The sequence below is a fragment of the Pinus tabuliformis genome, chromosome 3_2 (genome assembly GCF_031772625.1).
Source record: "Pinus tabuliformis cultivar Carrire ecotype Pingquan chromosome 3_2, CPIR1, whole genome shotgun sequence".
NCBI classification, from domain to species: Eukaryota; Viridiplantae; Streptophyta; class Pinopsida; order Pinales; family Pinaceae; genus Pinus; species Pinus tabuliformis.
The window spans coordinates 392,910,688-392,933,111 of NC_142302.1; the positions used below are offsets into that span (position 1 = coordinate 392,910,688).

Consider the following 22,424-nt stretch of genomic DNA (forward strand, 5'->3'; position numbering starts at 1 on the left):
ATATATGCTCAAACTTGCATGGAATAACAGTCCTTGCTTATAAACCATTCTAAAGTGTCAGTAAGGTATGAATTCCATTTACTCCAGCTAGCTACAATTAGCCCTGTAATAGAATAAGTTACATTGAAAAACTCCACCACTGCAAGGAGTGAAAAAAACAATTGAATAACTACAGTATTGTACAAAAGTTTTGCAAACTGGGTCTCCACTATGTGGTTGTGGGATAGACTGTTATCCTCCCCAGTCTGGTTCTATTCCCGCAAGGGGCATGTTGAGCTCATAATGAGTGTATTGACATAACAGCTTTGAACCCTGTTGTTAACCTGGCCTTGTGTTCTGGAGAATCTAGGGCTTACTATGGTTATCATCATCAGAATGAGGGTAAGTGCACAGGATGTTACCAAGATACATTACCTGGAAAAAAAAATTATTGTACAAAAGTATAGGAGCCTAAGACCTAACTACAATGTTGTGCCAAGAGGACAAGACTGAAATAAATATAAATTATTTTGTACCACTGAATATTTCCTAGGGCAGACAGCATGCTGTACACAATAGATATCGTCAATTTCCATACATAACAGATCTAACAACAAAAGGAACAACAATTTTCACTGTCATGACAGCCATCTCACAGACCTAACTACAAGGTTGTGCCAAGAGGACAAGACTGAAATAAATATAAATTATTTTGTACCACTGAGTATTTCCTAGGGCAGACAGCATGCTGTACACAATAGATATCGTCAATTTTCATACATAACAGATCTAACAACAAAAGGAATAACAATTTTCAATGTCATGACAGCCATCTCACAGTTACCAGGAGTCAAAATTAAATAACACTTCCCTTTGGCAATGGTTTGTAAAAAATATTTAGTCATCTTGTAGTTATAGGCTTCCTGAAACTAAAATCTAGCACTAGTACCTCGTAAATCAATACTCAATGAATCCTCTTGAACACGTCAGTCTATCACAAAATGGTGCCAGAGATAAAAATAAAAGCAACTGAAATAAATATAAATTATTTTGTACCACTGAGTATTTCCTAGGGCAGACAGCATGCTGTACACAATAGATATCGTCAATTTTCATACATAACAGATCTAACAACAAAAGGAATAACAATTTTCAATGTCATGACAGCCATCTCACAGTTACCAGGAGTCAAAATTAAATAACACTTCCCTTTGGCAATGGTTTGTAAAAAATATTTAGTCATCTTGTAGTTATAGGCTTCCTGAAACTAAAATCTAGCACTAGTACCTCGTAAATCAATACTCAATGAATCCTCTTGAACACGTCAGTCTATCACAAAATGGTGCCAGAGATAAAAATAAAAGCAACTATATCAAAATAATCTGAAAATTCATTAGCCATCACCTCCCTCAACCATAAGAAAATAATCTGCAAATCCATTAGCCATCATCTTCCTCGACCGTAAGTCCAATCAAAGCTTGGAAACAAAAAAAACATACATAAAAATTGAGGTTTACCTTCCATCTAACACAACAATGAAGGTATCAAAATCTGAATAGAACACTTTAGTCCATCTTCAAGAGGTGGATAACATTTACATATTTACTCCAGCATTTAAATAGATGAGACTTCTCATTTACCTATATTTCTCTAACATTAATAATAAATCAGTCTTTATGTACCCGCATTATTGAACATTGCCTTGTGACAATCAGTACCTCAAACTCATCTGAGAAAATTCAATGTAACATTAGAGCATCTCAAATCAATGTCCAAAATTCATATCCTAAAAATAAACCTGGCCTGCAAAAAAACTATCTGCAGGCAAGGATGAAATATCCACTGGTAGCACTGCCTAAGCCTTCAATTTACCAAAAATCTTGGCCTTCTCCTGGATTGTCTGGAACCGCCCATGTCCAAACTTAGAGGATGTATCAATGAATTTCAACTTGATTTCCTCCAAGGCAGTACGTGAGGTCTGTTTCAGCAATGACTGTCGCAAAGTAACAACCCGCTTCTTGGTGCCCATACAACATCCTCTGATCATAATGTAATCATCTTTTACAATACCATAGTGAGGAAACCCACCCATTGGTGTTATATCCTTTTCAGTCCTATCAAATTCAGTCATTGCATTGTGAGATTCTTGATCTTTCTTCCCAATCTTGTAGATCTTCTTATTCATCTCAGTACGATGATGGTAACCATTCTGACCAGCCCTGGCAACAGTAAAGGAAACCCTGGCTGGATGCCATGCACCAATACAAGCAACCTTTCGCAAACCCCTGTGAGTTTTTCGAGGTAGTCTTGTAACACCCCACCTGGTTACAACACCTTCGTACCCTTTTCCCTTAGTTACACCAATAACATCAATCATTTCATCTTTCTGGAAAAGAGCATCGATAGGAACCTGTTTCTCAAAGAAGTTATATGCATAATCTACCTTCTGGGGAATTGTTCCCCCATTTACTTGGATTTCCATAAGGTGGGCCTTTTTCTGCTTCAATCCTTTCATCTTCTTAATCTAAAAATGTGACATAGAAAGCCGGATATTAATAGACTATAAAATACCTTCATACAAAAACAATTACCAAGAACATTATTTTATATAAACATGTCTTGATAACTTACAACGACTCAATTTTAAAAGAAGAAACACACGATAACTAAGGAATCGGTATCCAACTTCGATACAATACAAGGCAACTTATTTTGTACATTTTCCTAGCTCCTAGACTAATTGCATCGGTGAAAACTTACAAAATATTATGGAAGTAGTAACAATTGTAACCATGCACTATTTCTACAAGTAAATTTTCATAATCAAATTCATTTCATGTCAACCCTGACTGAAAAATGCAGACAAACCATCCATACAGGCATACACGATAACTAAGGAATCGGTATTCAAATTTGATATAATACAAGGCAATTTATTTTGTACATTTTCCTAGCTCCTAGACTAATTGCATCGGTGAAAACTTACAAAATATTATGGAAGTAGTGACAAACCATCCATACAGGCATTTAGTGTACATACTTTTTCCACTTCTTGCAGTATCCATCTTTCTAACCAGCCACAAATAAATATGATGAATAAAAGGAAAGAAACAATATAAACGAAAAATTGTTTTTATGTTGTTGGACAAGACGTGTTGAAAACCATACAAGGAGACAATGTCGATGTTAAACTGAAACACTTCGGTTCCAGGGAGTTACTATAGAACTGATAAAATGAGTATAGACATCACAAAAGCAAAAAGCCATACAATGCAAAAATACTGTTAAATTATTAGAGAGAACATCATAGTTACAATTTTATGAAATAAAACTTAGTTACAAATTTGTGAAATAAAACTATCAAGCAAAAAGCACTATGTGCCAAGTCTAAATAAGGTTTGTTGCAACAATGCTTACTATCCATGAATTTGCCTTTACGAACAATACATTAGATTTCTCAAATGAGTTCATCTGTTTCAACTTTCCACATATTCAGAGTTCCTTGAGGAGTTAAGAGACCAACCAACTGTAGTTATGGGTTCTCAACAAAACTAGCAGCGTACGGCATTCAGCAAGATACCCACACTAAACCAGAGAGAGAGAATCGAATCGAAATTGGGAAAATGACAAAAGTTTACTTGGGAGATTATGTATTAATAATGATTCAGAAAAACCATATATTTTTCATTGATATGAAAGTTCACCATATCCAAGATGCAAACTTTTCATAATAATTATAGATTCATTAGTGAAATGTAACAATCGATGACCTGCAGAAGCATAGTCAGAGCAGCGCATTCGACAAGGAACACGAATTAAACCAGGGAATAAAAAATTAATCGGATTTGAGAAAAAGTAGGGAGTTTTCTCGCGAAGTTAAGGGAAAAAATTGTTTTCAGGAAAATAATATAATCCTCGTTAACATGAGAATGGATGGTCTGCATAGACATAGCATACATACCTGGGTGTGCGCAAGAACCCTGATGACGGTGGCATACTTCTTCATTTTCTCAAGCTCGGCCTGGATTTCCTTCTTACCCTCCTCGGAGTCATATTTTTTGGCGTATTTGGTGAAAGCCTTTTTCTTGGCCCTGTACCAGTTCTTGTAAAACCGCCTTCGCACCTCCTCGCTGAGGTGCTGAGCCCAAACTGTGTTAAGGGTTCGAAGACCTCTGGGAGTCTTTATATAACCCACCACGCCCACGATCACCATTGGCGGGGTCTCAATTACCGTCACGGCTTCACAGGTCTCCTTCTTGTGAAGCTCTGCAGACACAAAATCCAATCGATAAACTAACTAAAACGAGAGCATATGGTACTGGTTGTGATTTAAAGAAAGAAAGAGACGGGGCGCTCACTGGATCCGGGCTTCTCGACTTCTCTGACAATGTGGGTCATGCCAGCCTTGTAGCCCAGGAAGGCCGTCAGCTTGCAAGGCTTTGATGGGTCATCCCTGGGGAATGACTTCACTGCATTTAACATTACACCAAAAAAGCATACATACAGACGAGGATTAGTGTTTAGCAATCGAGGAGTTACAGAAAACAAAGAGATTGAGATTGGTTTACTTCACCTTTTCCTCTATGTCGACGAGCCCTCTTACGAGGGAGAAAGCCCAAAGAGCCATGCCGAGGATGCTCGAACTTCCTGTGACTCATCTCTTCTGCTCTGCTGCTGCTGCCGCTGCTGCACCACCCCCTCCCCTTCCTCCGGTGGTGTTGAGAACTTTGAAAGGATTGAAGACTTCTCACCCAAATACCCTAATGCCAATCCAAAACCCTAGCAATTTCATAACAACCCTTTTTACTTCGCTAAATTTTCATTTTGTTTTTCTTTAATTTCACGAGGGTCGGGGACTCCTATATATTTATATGTTAATAGAAAGAAAAAGAAAATAAGGAAAAAAAAAAATCTTGTTAGCATTCCCTAGTTTCAACGAGTGATCCAAGTAGGGTGATGTAATTGGATGGGGTAAATAACTTGGTTTCTATTTTATTAATTACGCTTAAGGCGTTTTCTTTATAGTATTTGGTGTGCACACATTTTTCATTGCAGCGAATCAGTGAGCTTATATTTCGTCTTCCCTCATCCTATTACAATATGACATGTGGATGAATGTCTTGCTTTCATGTGGCCAGCATTGATGGGTTTGTACACATTGCTCTTCCAGCATGGACTCCCGCTTCGATAAAGTCGGCTCTCAACACATGTGTGTTGTGCAATTACACATTCACTACAGCAGCGTCTTCGCTGGCCTATTCACCAACAGCGATCTTTCTCCTTACGCCTTGTCGAAACACGTCTTTCTTTATGTGAGTGCACATGCTCCGTCTAGTGGAGAGAATAGAACAAAACAATGTAAATGATAACAGCCACTTGGTTTCCCCTCTGCGGCTACAAAATGTGTGAATCGAGTTATTGACTCAAAGGCTCTGATCTTTCTCCTTGCATTTCAAACTTGAGACATTCACTACTTGATGCAAACTCCCCCTTTAAAAGGATATTTTAGTTCGACGTGATTTAGTTTGCTGCTCTCCACTAAGCACCCTCATTATTTCAAAGAATCCAAATGCCTTCATTGTCGCGATGATTAGGAGCCATGCTAGAATTTTTCTCTCATATTTTATGCAATGGGGGACTACACCATGGAAGGATGGTTGCACACGATACATCCCAAGTGCTTGAGATTGCATTCTTCTTACAATAAGTATTTTATGCTACACAGGAATACTCTCATTTGCTTCAAGTCCCCACCCACAGACAGCAAAAAGGAACATGTAGAAACAATGCATATCAGCCCCCGCATACGAGTTGTAGACAATGGAAGAGAGAACATTCACAGAAAAGTCCTATTTGTTTTCACTTTATATGATTCCTCTAATCATGATGATAACCTTAAGTTGGGAGCAGGGAATTCAGAAAAGGCTGCCAGGTGGATGCATTTTTTAAAAGAAGCTTCTTTACAGGCCCAACCCTATCAAGAAGACAGGCTTTTAATTTATTCTAAGAACAAGAGGCTCTCTTCTAGGTCTAGTACCAGAAAGGAGTTTGCCCTCCTCAAAACAACTGTTGATTTGCGAGATTGGACTGGATGGATGTCTATAATGCAGCGAACAGCTGATGTTGTTGCACCTTCACCATGAAGAATTTTTGGTTGTGATAATGGATTGTGATTATTTGAAGAGGCAGGAGATGGATAATTTAAAAGCAAGTGTGTTATGCAGCCAGCTCACAAAATAGAAGAAAGATAGATAAACGTCTTCAAAATCAGCCTCTTCGAGGGGGCAACCTCCTTTACATTACACAAATGAACAATTCTTGGATGATACAAATGACAAAACCTCCTTTCTATATATAGGAGTCTAACGGGTCACAATATAATCAAAGGCGACATAACAATAATAATATAAGGGCACAACAATAACAATAAGGGTTACAATGACAATAGTAATGGGGGAATCACTAGTATTATAGGGACCTAACATGCCCCTCTCCTTCAAAAAAGTGTTGTCCTCAACGCTTGAGTAGTTTTGGATGCTTCTGTATAAAATTCTCACCCTCCCATGTGGAATCTTCAGCGAGTAAGTTCTTCCACTTGATGAGATACTCTGAAATTGATCGATTTCGTAGTTGTCGAGTTCTTGTTTCTATGACTGCTTCAGATTCCAATATGATTTTTCCTTCCTCGTCAAGTTCTGGCAATATTGTTTGAACTGGGAGTTTGTCACCTATAACCTTCTTTAAGCATGAAACATGGAAAATTGGGTGCACTCGAGAAGCTGCAGGAAGCTCCAATTTGTATGCCATAGTACCAATCTTGTTGAAAATTGCAACAAGAAATGCTAAAAATAGCATTGCTATAAATAGCATTTCAGGACATACTCCAACTCCATTGGAAATAGCAAAAAATAGCATTGCTATAAATAGCATTTCAGGATATATTCCAATTTTAATTAGTCCCTAAATTAAAATTGAGAATTAAAATTCGAATTTAGTCTCACTAGCTGTTTGAAAAATAATTAATTAATTCATCTTGAGTTAATTAGTTGGAGAAAATCAAACATGAAGTCTTTGTGAAGACATGCAACAGTTATCCCTTTGATTGAGGAAGTTATCCCTTAATTAAATAGATAAGGATGAGTTGTATTTGAGTTGTAATTAGTTAGCTCAGTTAACTGAGTTAAGTCCAGTTAAATTAGTTCCAAACAGTTGGAGGAACTAATTGTGAGTTCAGTCAGTTAATGCATGCATGCATGCAACTAGTGTTCTCCAGATAACTGAATATTCTCTCATAAATAACTCATGCATGTCAGTTCAGAGAAAGACCCAGTTGATATTAAAGGAAGGGATGGTGTACTATCAGTTGGAGGAATTTTCCTATATAAGAAACTCGTCCATGCAGAAGGAATTAACTCTTTCAGGATTGCGTAGTTATTTCAGAGGTCAGTGTTGTGTGTGAGGTGAGAATCACACAAGTTGTAGCTGGAGGACCCAGGAGAAATTACGCAAGGAAATAAGAGGCTTAGAGGACTGAAGGAAGGCATATGTGTTGTCTATTCTGTCTATGAGCGGCAATGAGGGATTGTACTGAGAGTTGGATAGCTTGAGAGCTAAAGCTTTGTGTAATCCTGAGATATTTCCACTTGTATGATAATATAGATAGCGGGGTTTTTAGCTGAGGCTTTCCCCAGAGTATTCTTCTGTGTTTCATGTGTGATTGAATCTTCTTCTCTGTTATATGTGTTATAGTTGATCTTGCTCAAAATTGATTAAGCTTCCGCAAGTTTGATTGTAGAAGTAGATTAAGTATTTTGCTTTAGTACATTGCATAATCAGTTTAATCTATAGTTTCTCTACAAGATGTGTAGAAAGCAGAATTTCTGCATGGTATCAGAGCGAGGTTTTGTAGAAAAAGTTCTACATGGTATCGTAGCAAAGGTTATCATAGCTGTGAACAGTTTACTGAGAAGAATTCGAAGTTTGAAATTCGGGGTTGCAGGTGCAAACTAAATTCACAAGATGGGACATTATGCAACTAATTTCCCATCGAAGAAGTCCAAGAAGGGATCCTCGAAAAGATCGGAAGGTGAGGCAGTAACCTCTCAGTTCGAATTGGACTTTACCCTCATCGCATGCATGGTTTCATCGATGATGGGTTGTGGTTGGTTTCTTGACAGTGGAGCCTCATTCCACATGACCAGCGATAAGAGTTTATTCAGTACCTTGGAGGAGAAAGACCTCAAGATATTCATAGAGATCGGTAATGATGAAAAGTATAGTGTTTCAGGAGTGGGCACGGTTTCTTTTTAGAGGGACCATGGAGCTTGCATTACCTTGACAGATGTGAAGTATGTGCTAGGACTGAAGAATAACTTGGTATTAGTCACGATGCTGGAGGACAAAGGCTACGATGTTGTCTTCAGTAAGGGAAAGGTTTTCCTTAGACACATCACCACGGTTCAGGTGAAAGAGATCGGTTCACGGATACAGAACCTATATGCTCTTGAGGTTCAAGACACATGTAAGGCCTCGAGGAGCAAGGCAACTGTTAGAGACTTGCTGGTTGAGAGGGAGAGTAAATTACCTCCCAACATGCAGCCTAAGAAGAAGTCTCAGACAATTGTGGAGGAGCCACAATTGGTGAAGCAGCTTCAGGAGGTTGTGGAGCAGCCACAACTGGAGAAGCCGAGAGGAGACCGAGTGGAGGCATCTACTCATGCAGAGACCTCCAGTAGGGGGAAATTTCGAGCCAAGTCAGCAGAGGGATCCCATGCAGCCATACCTCTAGGTGTGAGGTGGGGCGATGTGAAGTCATAGTCCCAAGAAGGCTGAAATAGGGGCAGGATCCTTGAGGTACCCAACCTCTTTGATTAGACCTTATTACGGGAGCCTCGATGAGAAGTAGCAGCACTGGCTTAGTGGGTAGAGACAGATGCGGATGGAGCGGCAGAGGGAGCTTCAGCATCAGAGGGTGTTTCTAGCCCAACAGGGAGGTCAGTTGAGAGATCAGTACTTACTTCTCAGTAACTGAGTTACAGTGCAGCATTGGGCAGCATGATGCAACATGATGAGAGGAGGTGCAGTGCAGATGCAGTGTGGGAGATAGAACCAGCAGCAACACGGATGCAGCAGTAGGAATCAGTGTGATTGATGCAGTCAGAGATCAAAGTGACAGAGGCTAGAGGAGTCAGATACTGAAGAGCACAAAGATGCAGAGTTTTCTGTCGACAGAGGCAATAGCAGTCAAAGACTTTGATGACAGAGGCATCATTCTAATTCAGGTTGGATATTTTTTGTTTCTGGAATTGCTGGAGCAACAACACTTGGGAGAAGTGTTGCATGTAGAACATTCCAAAGGTTCAGGATCGGGTTCGAGTTGAATGCCTTTCTTATTGAGAGGGAGTGTTGAAAATAGCAACAAGAAATGCTAAAAATAGCATTGCTATAAATAGCATTCCAGGATATATTCCAATTTTAATTAGTCCTTGAATTAAAATTCGAATTTAGTCTCACTAGCTGTTTGAAAAATAATTAATTAATTCATCTTGAGTTAATTAGTTGGAGAAAATCAAACATGAAGTCTTTGTGAAGACATGCAACAGTTATCCCTTTGATTGAGGAAGTTATCCATTAATTAAGGAGATAAGGATGAGTTGTATTTGAGTTGTAATTAGTTAGCTCAGTTAACTGAGTTAAGTCCAGTTAAATTAGTTCCAAACAGTTGGAGGAACTAATTGTGAGTTCAGTCAGTTAATGCATGCTTCAGTCAGTTCATGCATGCATGCAACTAGTGTTCTCCAGATAACTGAATATTCTTTCATAAATAACTCATGCATGTCAGTTCAGAGAAAGACCCAGTTGAGATTAAAGGAAGGAACAATATACTATCAGTTGGAGGAATTGTCTTATATAGGAAACTCATCCATGTAGAAGGAATTAACTCCTTCAGGATTGTGCAGTTATTTCAGAGGTCAGTGTTGTGTGTGAGGTGAGAATCACACAGGTTGCAGCTGGAGGACCCAGGAGAAACTGCAAGGAAATAGGAGGCTTGGAGGACTGAAGGAAGGCATGTGTGTTGTCTATTTTATCTATGAGCAACAGTGAGGGATTGTACTGAGAGCTGGATAGCTTGAGAGCTAAAGCTTTGTGTAATCCTGAGATATTTCCACTTGTATGATAATACAGATAGTGGGGTTTTTAGCTGAGGCTTTCCCCAGAGTATTCTTTTGTGTTTCATGTGTGATTGAATTTTCTTCTCTGTTATATGTGTTCTGGTTGATCTTGCTCAAAATTGATTAAGCTTCCACAAGTTTGATTGTAGAAGTAGATTAAGTATTTTGCTTTAGTACATTGCATTATCAGTTAAATCCACAGTTTCTCTACAAGATGTGTAGAGAGCAGAATTTCTGCAAATTTTTTGCAATACCTTGTACCGACCATAATACTTTGGTGATAATTTATTATCCTTCTTGGCTTGCTTGAGGGACATTTGTTTATATGGTTGTATTCGTAGGAATACCCAGTCACCTACATAAAAAATTCTTTCACTGTGATGTTGATTTGCCTGTTGTTTCATTCTATTCTATGCCAAATTGAGGTTATCCTTTAAGAGTTGGAGAACCTGTTATTGATGCTTGATGTGATCTTCCACTGCTTGAACCTTAGAATTTTCTCTTAAATATGATGTGATGGATGGTGGATGATATCCATAAAGTGTCATAAATGGGGTCATTTTTGCTGCAATATGGAAGGAAATGTTATACCACCATTCAGCTAGAGGTAACCATTTGACCCATTGTGTATGCTTATCTGATACAAAGCAACGAAGATATCCTTTCAAACATTTGTTTACTATCTCAATTTGCCTATCGGATTGAGGATGATAAGATGACTATGAGCTATCTGAGTACCAAGACAAGAAAATAATTTTGTCCAAAAATTTCCAGTGAAAATGGGACCTCTATCGCTTACAATAATCTTTGGGTTTCCATGTAGCTTTTGAATTGTTTCCATAAATGCAGTAAAAACTATACTTGCTTTAAATGGATGTGATAATGCACAAAAGTGTGCATACTTGGTAAGCATGTCAACTACCACCATGATGACACTCTTTCCTTTGGACTTGTGTAAACCTATGATAAAATCCATTAAAACCTCCTCCCAACGTTGGCTTGGAATGGATAAATGTTGTAATAGAGTTGGGGTCTTAATTGTTTCAACTTTATTTTGTTGGCAAATCAAACATTTTGTCACAAACTTTTGAATATCCGATTTAAGGCCATCCCAAAAAAAATCCTTCTTAACCTTGTGGTAAGTTTTTTAAAATCTTGAGTGCCCTCCTAAGGGAGAGGTGTGCAATTCCATAAGAATCTTTTGTTTGGGTTGGGAATTCTTACATAGGTATAAGCGATCTTTGTACCATAATGAATCATTTTTCCAGCTAAATGTATCAAATGTACTCGGATCTTGTTGTAACTTTTGAATAAGTGCCCACACTTCTTCGTCATTCTTTCATTCATCCCTTGCTTCATTTATCCAATCTAGTTGGATAATAGAAATGGTGCAAAGCAATGTTTCCACATCCTCATCCTTTCTCGAGAGTGCATCTGCCACAACATTTTGCTTCCCTTTTTTGTAGATGATTTCAAAGTCATAACCCAACATCTTTGTGATCCATTTTTGCTGCTCTTCTGAAGATAATCTTTGTTCTAAAAAATATTTAAGACTATCATGATCCGTTTTTACCTTGAAATGTCTTCCCATTAGGTAGGGTCACCATTTTTTAAGTGCATGTAGTATTGCAAACATTTCCTTCTCATAAACAGATTTGTGTAAATACTTTCATTTGATTGGACGACTTTCGAAAGCAATGGGTCTTTCTTCTTGCATTAAAATAGCACCAATTCCATTTCCTTAAGCATCACATTCCACAATAAAGGTTTTTGTGAAGTCTGCGTAGCTAAGACCGATGCTTGGCACATTGCCTCTTTAAGATGTTCAAAGGTTTTCGTTGCTTTCGGAGTCCATGCAAATGCATCTTTCTTCAATAATGTTGTTAGAGGTGCTGCTATTCTCCCATAATTCTTAACAAATTTGCGATAATACCCTGTCAACCCAAGAAATCCTCGTAGATGCTTTATGGATGTGGGGATTTTCCATTCCTTAATGGCTTTAATTTTGCTAGGGTCTACCTTAACACCTTCATGAGATACAATATGACCCAGATATTTCACCTCTTGTACTCCAAAGAAACATTTGGAGCTTTTTGCATATAATTGTTTCTCCTCCAATAGTTTGAGAACCCTGTCAACATGTTGAACATGATCCTTCCAAGACTTGTTGTAGATTAGTATATCATCAAAAAAATACTAACACAAATTTTCTAATGAAGAGTTCAAAAATGGAATTCATCAAACCTTGAAATGTAGAAGGTGTATTGGTAAGGCCAAAAGGCATGACCAAACATTCATAATGACCCTCATGAGTTCTAAATGTTGTTTTCGGAATGAATTCAGTCTTCATTCTGATTTGATGATATCCTGAGCGAAGATCCAACTTGGTGAAGTAAATTGATCCATGCAATTCATCCAATAATTCATCAATGACAAGAATGGGAAATTTATCTTTAATAGTGAGCTTGTTGAGCTCCCTATAATCCGTACACATGTGCCATGACCCATCCTTCTTATGCACCAATACTACTGGAGCAGAGAAAGAACTTTGACTAGGTTGAATTATACCAGCATCTAGCATTTCTGCAACCATACACTCAATTTCACTCTTTTGGGCATAAGGATATCTGTAAGGCCTGATGTTTGGAGGAACACTTCCTGGAATCAAATGAATAGCATGATCATGATCACGAATAGGTGGGAGGCCTTTGGGAGTCTCAAACACCTTGGAATGATTGTCCAAGATTTTTTGAAGATATGGAGAAATAGATGATTTTGGTGTAGGAACCTCTAGCGAACATAATTGTGCAATTACGCCCCATTGTTCTTTCTTTAGAAATTTTGTCATTCCATTAGAGCTTATTATCTTTCCCGGTTTCCATGCGATACCCCTTAATTCAACTTCCTTTCCTTCTGAAGAAAATTTCATGAAAAGTTCTTGAAAATTAAAAGCTATTGTACCTAAGGGTTGTAGCCATTGGACTCCTAGTACGACATCAACAACACCCATTAGAATGGAAAGCATTGGGCTATTCAATATATATTCTTCCATGGATAGCTTGATATTATGGCACTTTCTAGAGAAATTTATGGTTCTTCCACTTGCAACCATCACTTGACACTCTGGTGCTGGATATAGGAAGTAATTCAATTCCTTGGCTATCTTACAATGAATAAAACTATGGGTATTGCCTGAATCAATCAACACTATTACTTTTTCTTCTTGATATGTCCTTCTATCTTGATAGTTTGAGGAGTGGTAATTACGGCCAATGCATTACAAGATATGGTTGGATTCATTTCTTCTTTCTCTAGGGTTTGTTCCTGGTGTGTATCCTCTTCTTTTGACGTTTCCTATTCCTTTTCTTCTTCCTCTTCACAATTTATGTAAAATAATTTCTTCTCAGCACACTTATGACCTTTAGTGTATTTGTTATCACAACTATAGCAAAGCCCTTTTGCTCTTTTTTCTTCCAATTGTTGTTGTGTCAACCTTGTAGGTCGTGGAATGCTAGGAGCAACAACACTTCCATCTTTATAGTTGTGAGTGGTAGGCTTCCTTGTTGCCATAATTTTGCTTTCCATTTTTCTTGTTAACCTGAATGCCTTCTCCAATGAATTAGGTTCCCAAAAGTGAACCTCATGTTGGATGTTATCCTTTAAAGTCCCTATGAACACATCAATCCTATGCTCCTCTGGAATATCTTTTACCCTTATATTCAATTTTTGGAAGTCCTCAATGTGCTCCATCATTGAACCCTTTTGTTTGAGATTTATCGATTGGTTAAAAGAGGTGTTGCTTTTTGTATCCTCATAATGTGCTATCATTTCTTTTGTAAAAATTGCCCAAATGATAATTTTTTTACGAGAGAAAAGCTATTGATACCATACAAACTGATTTGGTTCCAAATATAAAGTTGCAATGTGTACCTTTTGTGTGTTTTGCACATTATGGAGATCGAAATATTGTTCCATCTGTAGTATCCATGTTACGGGATCCTTGCCATCAAACTTCCTCATATCGATCTTTGGAATGTGGTGGGTCTTTGTTCCAATGTTAGAGTCTATGAAATCATGATTAACATTTCTTTTGTTCTCATCATGAGTTTCCTCTACTACCTTTTCACCATTAAGAAGCCTTTCTTGTAGCAACTTTGTCAAACCTTCCTTCAAACCTTCCACGTCTTTCTTCAAATCTTCAATGTTGTCATTCTTCGAATCATGATTAACATTTCTTTTGTTCTCATTATGAGTTTCCTCTACTACCTTTTCGCCATTAAGAAGCCTTTCTTGTAGCAACTTTGTCAAGCCTTCCTTCCAACCTTCCATGTATTTCTTCCAATCTTCAATGTTGTCTTTCATGCCATCTATCTTAGTTTCCACACCTTTCTTTAAACCATCTAGATTAGTTTCTGTTACTTTTTGTGAGAGTGAAATTTGTTACACTTGGTCTCGTAATTTTGAAATATCGTGTTGCATTTCTTCCTCTTCTTCATGAGTCATGCTAGAGATTTCAGGTTGCTTACTATGTGTTTCCATTTTCTTTCTTCGGGACATCAACTAATGATAATAACGCTTCACTATGCCCTTTGAATTCCTTCAAACTATTTTTTCAAACTAAAATTATGCAAAATTTTAAGAAAACTACACACCTTTTTTCACTTTGTAGGATCTCGATATAGAATCTGTTGTATCTCTGTAGTTTCAGATCTCCAAGGTCTAAAATTGCGTCTTACGGTAGCCCTATGAGTCCTATTTCTAACCCCACAAGTCTGATCAAGATTGGATTCTCCAAGGAAGAGTTATGCCAAATCTCCCACGATGACCTGATTATAGACTGGTTCAGTAGAGCGAACTTGTATGAAGTGACACGTGTCACTGTTTCGACCTTAGGACCTGAAACCGATGCAAAAAAAACTATAGGCCATCCTCTTTCTCTAACTTCTTACGAAATTTGAATCTGATGCTCAGAAAAACAGTTATGATGATTTTCCTCAGGTCACATGTTTGAGATATAGTTCGGGATCCTGCAAAAACCCTAACTTCCTTAGATCATATCTCCGAAAATATAGCAAGAAAAGATCTGAAATTTGGACCCAAGGTTCAGAGAGATTTCGGCTCAAATGGGTTTTGTTTTAGCTTCTGAAACGTCACAGAAAAAAGTTATAGAGAAAATTCCACGATGACTTGTTTGGAGTAGCGAAACCCTAGAATCCAAAGCTCTAATCCCAAATGTTATGCAACCAGCTCATAAAATAGAAGAAAAGATAGATAAACGCCTTCAAAATCAGCCTCTTCGAGGTGGCAAACTCCTTTACATTACACAAATGAACAATTCTTGGATGATACAAATGACAAAACCTCCTTTCTATATATGGGAGTTTATTGGGTCACAATATAATCAAATCCGACATAACAATAATAATATAAGGGCACAATAATAACAATAGTGGACTTCTATGGGGCACAATAATAACAATATGGGGACAATAAGGGCACAACAATAACAATAAGGGCTACAATGACAATAGTAATGGGGGAATCACTAGTATTATAGGGACCTAACAAAGTGTTGGGGTGATCATGGAGTAGTGATGGAAGTTGGTGTTGTGGATGCAACCTATGAATCAATATTTGAGACTGTTATGGCTCTTGGGCCCTCAAGATTAGAGTGGGATTTTTGTTATCTCTGTGGTAAAGTTATTGAGCACTTGGATGGTCACACAGACATTGTTCACAAGCAGTTCCATAGTAACTGGCTTCCTTGTACATGGGATTGACACCAAGAAATTTGTTGCTACTTCGTTACTGGAGAAGAGAGGATGATGGCTCCTATGCAATACTTTATCATTATGTGGATCATAGGAAGTGTCCATTGTGTCATGGATTTGTGCGTGCTTGCATAAAAAGTGGAGGATATGTAATATCACCATTGACTCATCCCCAACAACATGCATCTGCAGTTGTGAAACACATGCTAGTTGTAGATTGGAAATATTGGAAATCTTATTTACTATCTTCTTGTGAAAGGAATATAACTCTTAAAATGCTTGGGCATTGCAGCCATGAGGGAAATGTTCAAGGCCAAACTAGTACATTATCCATGTTATGAGTTATCATCGTGTGAGCTAATTAATGAAAATGCAACAATGCAAATGGATGGAAGACATGTAAAAGAGGACACAAGTCCAATGATAGAAGAAGAACAAAGCTTTGATGTTACATTGCAAGTGCATGATAGTTTCCTTCAAGCAAATGATTTAGCTGGCTCATTCCTTCAATTTAGTGATGCAATGGATGAATTCATTGATGTACCAGAAAACTCAAACCATGGATAATTTGCACTAGATTTGGATCAGTGCTCAAAACAATTTATTTATTCGATAATCATGAAATCCCTATAAGCAACTCATTCACCGGTTTACCTGCAAGCGCCGACTCATTCATCGGTTTACCTGCAAGCACCTTTGCAATAGGTGCGGGTCATGTAAATCCCAATGTTGCGTTGGATCTTGGTCTCATCTACAATCTTGGAATGGACAATTACGTTAGCTTTATGTGTAGCCTTAATTACACAACAAAGCAAATTCATATTCTGACAAGGAATGCAACATGTTGCCCCAAATTACGCTCTGCCCTGGATATCTCAACTATCCATCATTCGTCGTGGTGTTTAAGTTGCGTAGTTTGGTTTGTATGATGAGGAGAACCATGATGAACATTGGAGGAGCATTGTGTGTATATGAAAAGGCAGTTGAGAGCCCTAGAAACTTAAATATAATTGTGGAACCGATGACACTCGGGTTCGAAAAACAAAATGAGAAGGTGACTTATATGGTGATATTTGAAAGCAACATAGCAGTTGACGACAAATCTAAAGGACGCCAAGAATTCGGTCAAATATTGTAGAAATGCATGAAAGGTGGAATGCAAGTCGTTCCCAGTCCGATGGCCATAGCCTTCGGCGTTCCTTTTCTCCTTTAGGTGAAACTGCTAGTAATATGTATATGATATAGCAAGTTGTTGAGGAGTATAATTTTTAGAGATATAAAATTATCATGGATTATTGGCATTACTTTTATTTCTATATCAATTGCATTGATATAATGGGGGAGATTCATTCAACAAATCCTTATATGGACCCTCACTGTGATCCGAAATCGAGAGCCCAAGGGCGACCCTCAGTTGACTCTATGTTGTTGAAGGAACGCCCAAGGTATCCACTAGAAGGGACAACAACTTAAATGGAACAAATAGAAGCTCAAAAGGGAAGATCATTGTAGGACTTAGACTCGCAAGCTCAAGTTATTATAGAGTCGATCTCAGGTAAGCTTCTTGATAAGTTGCTTGATGAGGATATATCTATTACGGATAATCTTTGTTATAATTTTTCTTCAGACACAGTCAATACTGCTAGGCCTTCTCATATAAATCCAAACCTTCATTCGGGTGGCATTGCTTGTTCCACCCTTTTTACCATGTGTCTAGGCCCTACCATCTCTACTTATTCAACTCCTTTTGTTTCACCCTCTTTCACCTGGGCAGGATCGTTGGAAGGGGATGTTACCTCGAAGGATGTAGGTTCTCTGGACTTTCCATCTATGTCTTCCCTTAATCTTGCTCCCATTCCAACTTTCTGAACTCCATGTTATGCGACTGTTACCCCTCCATAAGTGGCCTCCAACTTTCAAAATGTCACAATTAGGAAGAGAAGGCAGAATAAGAAGGATTTAGCAAAAGATATTTCTCCACTAGGGGATCTGTTTAAAGAGGTTTCTAATGTAAAGAAGCTTTTTGGGGCCCATTAGGCATCTAAGCCCTCCATTAAAGGTCTACCATGATCATTGTTTCACTCAATATCATGGGAGTTGGAGGGCCTCTTAAATGTCGAGCCCTTCACAAACTTATTTTAACCCAACAACCATCAATTATTCTCTTCCAGGAAATCATGGTTATGGTTGACAAAGCTAGAGATCTCCTCATAAAACTTTGTCCAGATTGGTGTATCTACATTGTTGATGCAGTTGGTCACTCTGGGGGTCTCTCAGTGATATGGAATCCCAGGGAGGCTTCACTACAACCATTCTCCTCCTCTGCTAGAATTTTAATGCAAGGTATTCTAAGAGGTTTTGAAGGCCTAGTATCTATCCTAAATTGCTATGGCCCATATTTGAACCGTGAAAATTTTTGGAACCAAGTTGTCCAAAGTGGATTAATCAATATTCCAAATATTATTCTAGCAGGAGACTTAAAATTCACCACCTCTGCCAATGAATTTTGGGGAGGGGCCTCTAGACCGAATCCTTTTTGTCCTGTGATCTCACAACTGCTTTCCAATGCAAACATGTTGGACATTTACCCCTATATAATGAAACCAACCTAGAGTAATGGTAGAACCGGGGCTGAGGGAGTGGCCAAGCGATTAGACAGATTTTTGTTAGCCGATTCTTTTGACTTCCAAAATCGTCAGATATCGGTCTTGGATCTGTCAAGACTCATTATCTGACCATGCTTTGATTGGTCTACAACTTGACTTTGGAATGAAAAATCAGAGGACTCTTTTCGAATTCAATAATGCCTGGTTAAAAGAGGAGTTATTTCATGGCCTAGTCCATGAATGTTGGCTGGAGTATATTCCTATTCAGTCTTCTGCTATGGAAAACTAGGTCCATAGAATGTCCCATATTAAAAAACAGGGTAAGCTTTGGGCCAAAAATTTACAGCAGGAACAACAGAAAGAGCTAAGTTATGTGGAGGAAATGATAAAGAAAATTACAATGAATTCATTTCTTCATGTTTCCTTGCTGATATTAAAAGTTATATATGCTCGTTCGCCATGAAAAAGACCAGAATTCTTGAAGCAGAGGAAGAAAGATGGTGACTAAAGAGTCATGCCATCTAGATCAAGAAGGGTGATAGAAATATTAAATTCATTCAAAAATATGCTTCCCACCGAAGAAACAAGAATGCCATTTGGGACCTTATGGACAACAATGTAAATTTGATCTCAATGCAGAAGGATCTGGAACTAGCAGCTAGGGATCACTTTTTAGGCTTATTTAAAGACCGAGGGGTTGACAATATTCTATAAATGATGAAAGTCCTCAAATATTTTCCCAAGTTCTTCTCACAAGAGGAAACACAAAGTATTGGACAATTGATTTCTCTAGAAGAATTCAAGATAGTATTGAACTCCTTTGCCAAAGATTAAAGTCCAGGGCCGAATGGATGGACTGTCAAATTTTAATTAGCTTTCTTTGATCTGATCGGTCCAGACCTTAGGGAAGTTGTCGAAGAGGCTCGGATTTCTGGAAAGTTTTATGGAGCTATTAATGCGACCATCCTTGCTCTCATTCCCAAAAGATCAAAGCTTACTTCTTTGGATGACTTTCGCCCAATTTCTCTGTGCAATATCATCTATAAAGTGATCTTTAAGGTTTGGCAATAGATTGAAGAAACCTCTTTCTTCTAATATCTCCTTGTAGCAGTTCGGTTTTCTCCCTGGCAGAGTTATTCATGATGCCATTGGAGTGGCCGAGGAGGCCATCTACTTCATTAAAACCAAAAAACACACAGTTGTCATTCTTAAGGTGGATCTCCTAAAAGCATATGATAGGGTAAACTGGGGCTTCCTCAGACTACTCCCACTACATATTAGATTGGATGAACAAGTAACTAATTGGATAATGGGTTGTATTTCTTTTTCCAACTTTGCAGTCCTAGTCAATGGTTCACCTATAGCCTTCTTCTCGGCAACAAGAGAACTACGAGAGGGCTATACTTTATCGCCATTGCTTTTTATTCTTGTGATTGAAATTTTAAGCAAGATGATATCTAAGGCAAAATCTGAAGGTTCTTTGAAGGGTGTTAAGAGCTCTATAAATATATTCCTTACCCATTTTCTCTTTGTGGATTACGTCCTAATTTTTGGAGAAGGATCAGTAAGAGAATGGCAGGTTTACAGCTCCATATTTGACTCTTTCTATGCAGCCACTGGAATGCAGATAAATCAATGTAAGTCCACCTTTTATATGCACAATATCAATTATGATTCTTCAAAAAGGATTACTACTCTCCTTCCATTAAAAGTGACAACTTTGGAGTGTGGACTTACATATCTTGGTTATCATCTTAAGCCAAATTGTTATACGGTTGATGATTGGAATTGGCTTCATAAGCGCATTGAGAGTCGTATTGACAATTGGTGTTACAAATGGTTGTATATAAGAAGTAGGCAAGCATTGCTAAAGTCGGTATTAGAGAGCATACCAGTTTATTGGCTCTCTCAATCAAAGGTTCCCAAAATTGTTAGCAACAGAATTAGGCAATATTTATTCAATTTCTTATGGGAAGGTAACAAAGAGAGAACTAGTTTCCACCTTACAAAATGGGAAGTGTTGTCTCAACACAAAACTTGTGGAGGTTGGGGTTTCAAAAACCTTCATTGGTTTGGCACAACCCTGGGAATGAAAAATATGTGGAGAGTTATTATTGATGTTGGTATTTGGAGCTCTCTAATCGTTGACAAGTATTTGAAAAACAAACCCTTTTATGAATGGATCTGGTTGGCACAACCTTCATCTTTCAAAGGAGGATCAAATACATGGAGTGCTTTGATGGTTGGTGTGCCTTGGATAAAAAGATGGCTAGTGTGGATCCTAGGTGATGATAACAACATAAAGATAGGAACAGAAACATACATTGGAGGAACAACCTTTTTCAAATTATCTCAGAACCTAATTTATCAGCTAAACTCGGTTGGCATTTTAAGGTTGGTTCAGGCTTTCATTCCAGGTTATGAAGGCTTTTGTAATGGAAGATGGAAATCCTCGATGGATTTTGGCTTGTAGGGTACGCTAGCATTGGAGTGGGAGAGCTACACACAAAAATTGTCTCAGAGTGGTATCATTCTTAATGACAGAAGGATACCTTAGCTTGGCAAGTGAATCTAGCTTTTGGCCAAATTATAGCCAAGCTAGCCTATGCAGTAATTTTAGCTGAAAGCGTGGTAACATTGTTTAAATGGTGGTATGAGAAAATTTGGAATTGGGATATTCCTCCAATGCTAAAATGCTTCCTTTGGTTGACTTTGAAAAACAATATTCTAACTTGGGACAATTTGTCCAAGCGAGGTTTTTTTAGGGCCAAATGTTTGTGCCCTTTATAAGCCATGGCTTGAATCAGTTGAACACTTATTTTTTCAATGTGTTTTTGCAGAAGCCCTGTGGCAGGAAGTCGTCATAAGTCTTAATCTCAAGGTTTTTGACCCTTTGATTTTTTTGGAGACTTGCTTACTCTGGTGGGACAACAATATGGGGATTCATAAGTTCCTCCCATTTTATGTGGCTCGGGGAACGTGGAAAACACATAATAAACTGATTTTTTAAATCACCAGATAAAATTTCAAAGGATCCTTTCTTAGATTCTTGGTTTTTTTCATGATTATCTGAAACATAAAAAGTCCAAACAATAGCACATTACAACCCCTCCTTTGGCATTCTCGGCAGACAACCCAGGTTTCTTAGATGGAGCCCAACAATATGGTAGTTGTGGTGGAGGTGATACTATTTATTTACTTGGAAAAATCTTGGTGCGGATCCATCTGAATATGGGGTTGGGTTCCAACACAAAATCAGAACTAACAACGTTTGGGATATTCTCTTGTAGTTTCTTCCATGAAGGTGGCCTCAATACATGTGCATGGAGATTCCCAGAGTGTGATTAAATGGCTCCAAGGAACTCATCAACTTCAAGTGGTGGATCTTCTGTGTTGGAAGGAGAGAATCAAATTATTAAAAGATCACTTTCAACACATCTCTTTCCAACATGTCCACAAAGAGCAAAATTACTAGGTTGATGCTCTGTCCAAAAGAGGCCTTCTGGAGGAGGAAGGAGTTATCATCATGGAAAAATTCCAAGATATTCATCTTTAGTGGAGAGGGTGATTCCTGGTCCCCTCTAGTCATCAGCTTCTTTCTCTTTAAGTTACTGGTTGTTTTGTAGAAAACAGGTCTAGTTTTTTTGTGATATTGTGTTATGTTTTAACATGGTTAGAGAATCTTGTCTCTAGTGGCGATTACAATTTCTGTTAAGTTCTCTTTGCCCTAGCTATGCTTAGATACTATACATTGTTGTATCATATTTACAACTGTTGTTTTATGTTCAAGTGCATAAAGTTGGCTTGTTTGCTACATCTTTTGGGCAATCATTATCTCTTAATGGCCTTTTCCTGAATATAACATCACGTTCTATTTTGGGCAACTGTACTTCTTT

General features: G+C 38.1%; 1 protein-coding gene and 1 pseudogene across 1 annotated transcript; one reads left to right on the plus strand and one right to left on the minus strand.

Moving 5' to 3' along the window:
• Positions 1 to 1,475: 1,475 nt before the first annotated feature.
• On the minus strand, positions 1,476 to 4,789 carry LOC149181051 (large ribosomal subunit protein uL3-like). The gene is made up of 4 exons (XM_089416430.1): positions 4,553 to 4,789; positions 4,338 to 4,448; positions 3,941 to 4,245; positions 1,476 to 2,503 (listed from the first exon to the last, which is right to left on the minus strand). Exons 1-4 carry the CDS (start codon positions 4,635 to 4,637, stop codon positions 1,835 to 1,837), a joined length of 1,170 nt encoding a protein of 389 aa, XP_089272556.1. The 5' UTR covers positions 4,638 to 4,789; the 3' UTR covers positions 1,476 to 1,834.
• An 835-nt stretch (positions 4,790 to 5,624) lies between these two features.
• Positions 5,625 to 16,489, plus strand: LOC149181052 (protein ENHANCED DISEASE RESISTANCE 2-like; annotated as a pseudogene).
• The last annotated feature ends 5,935 nt before the right edge of the window (positions 16,490 to 22,424 follow it).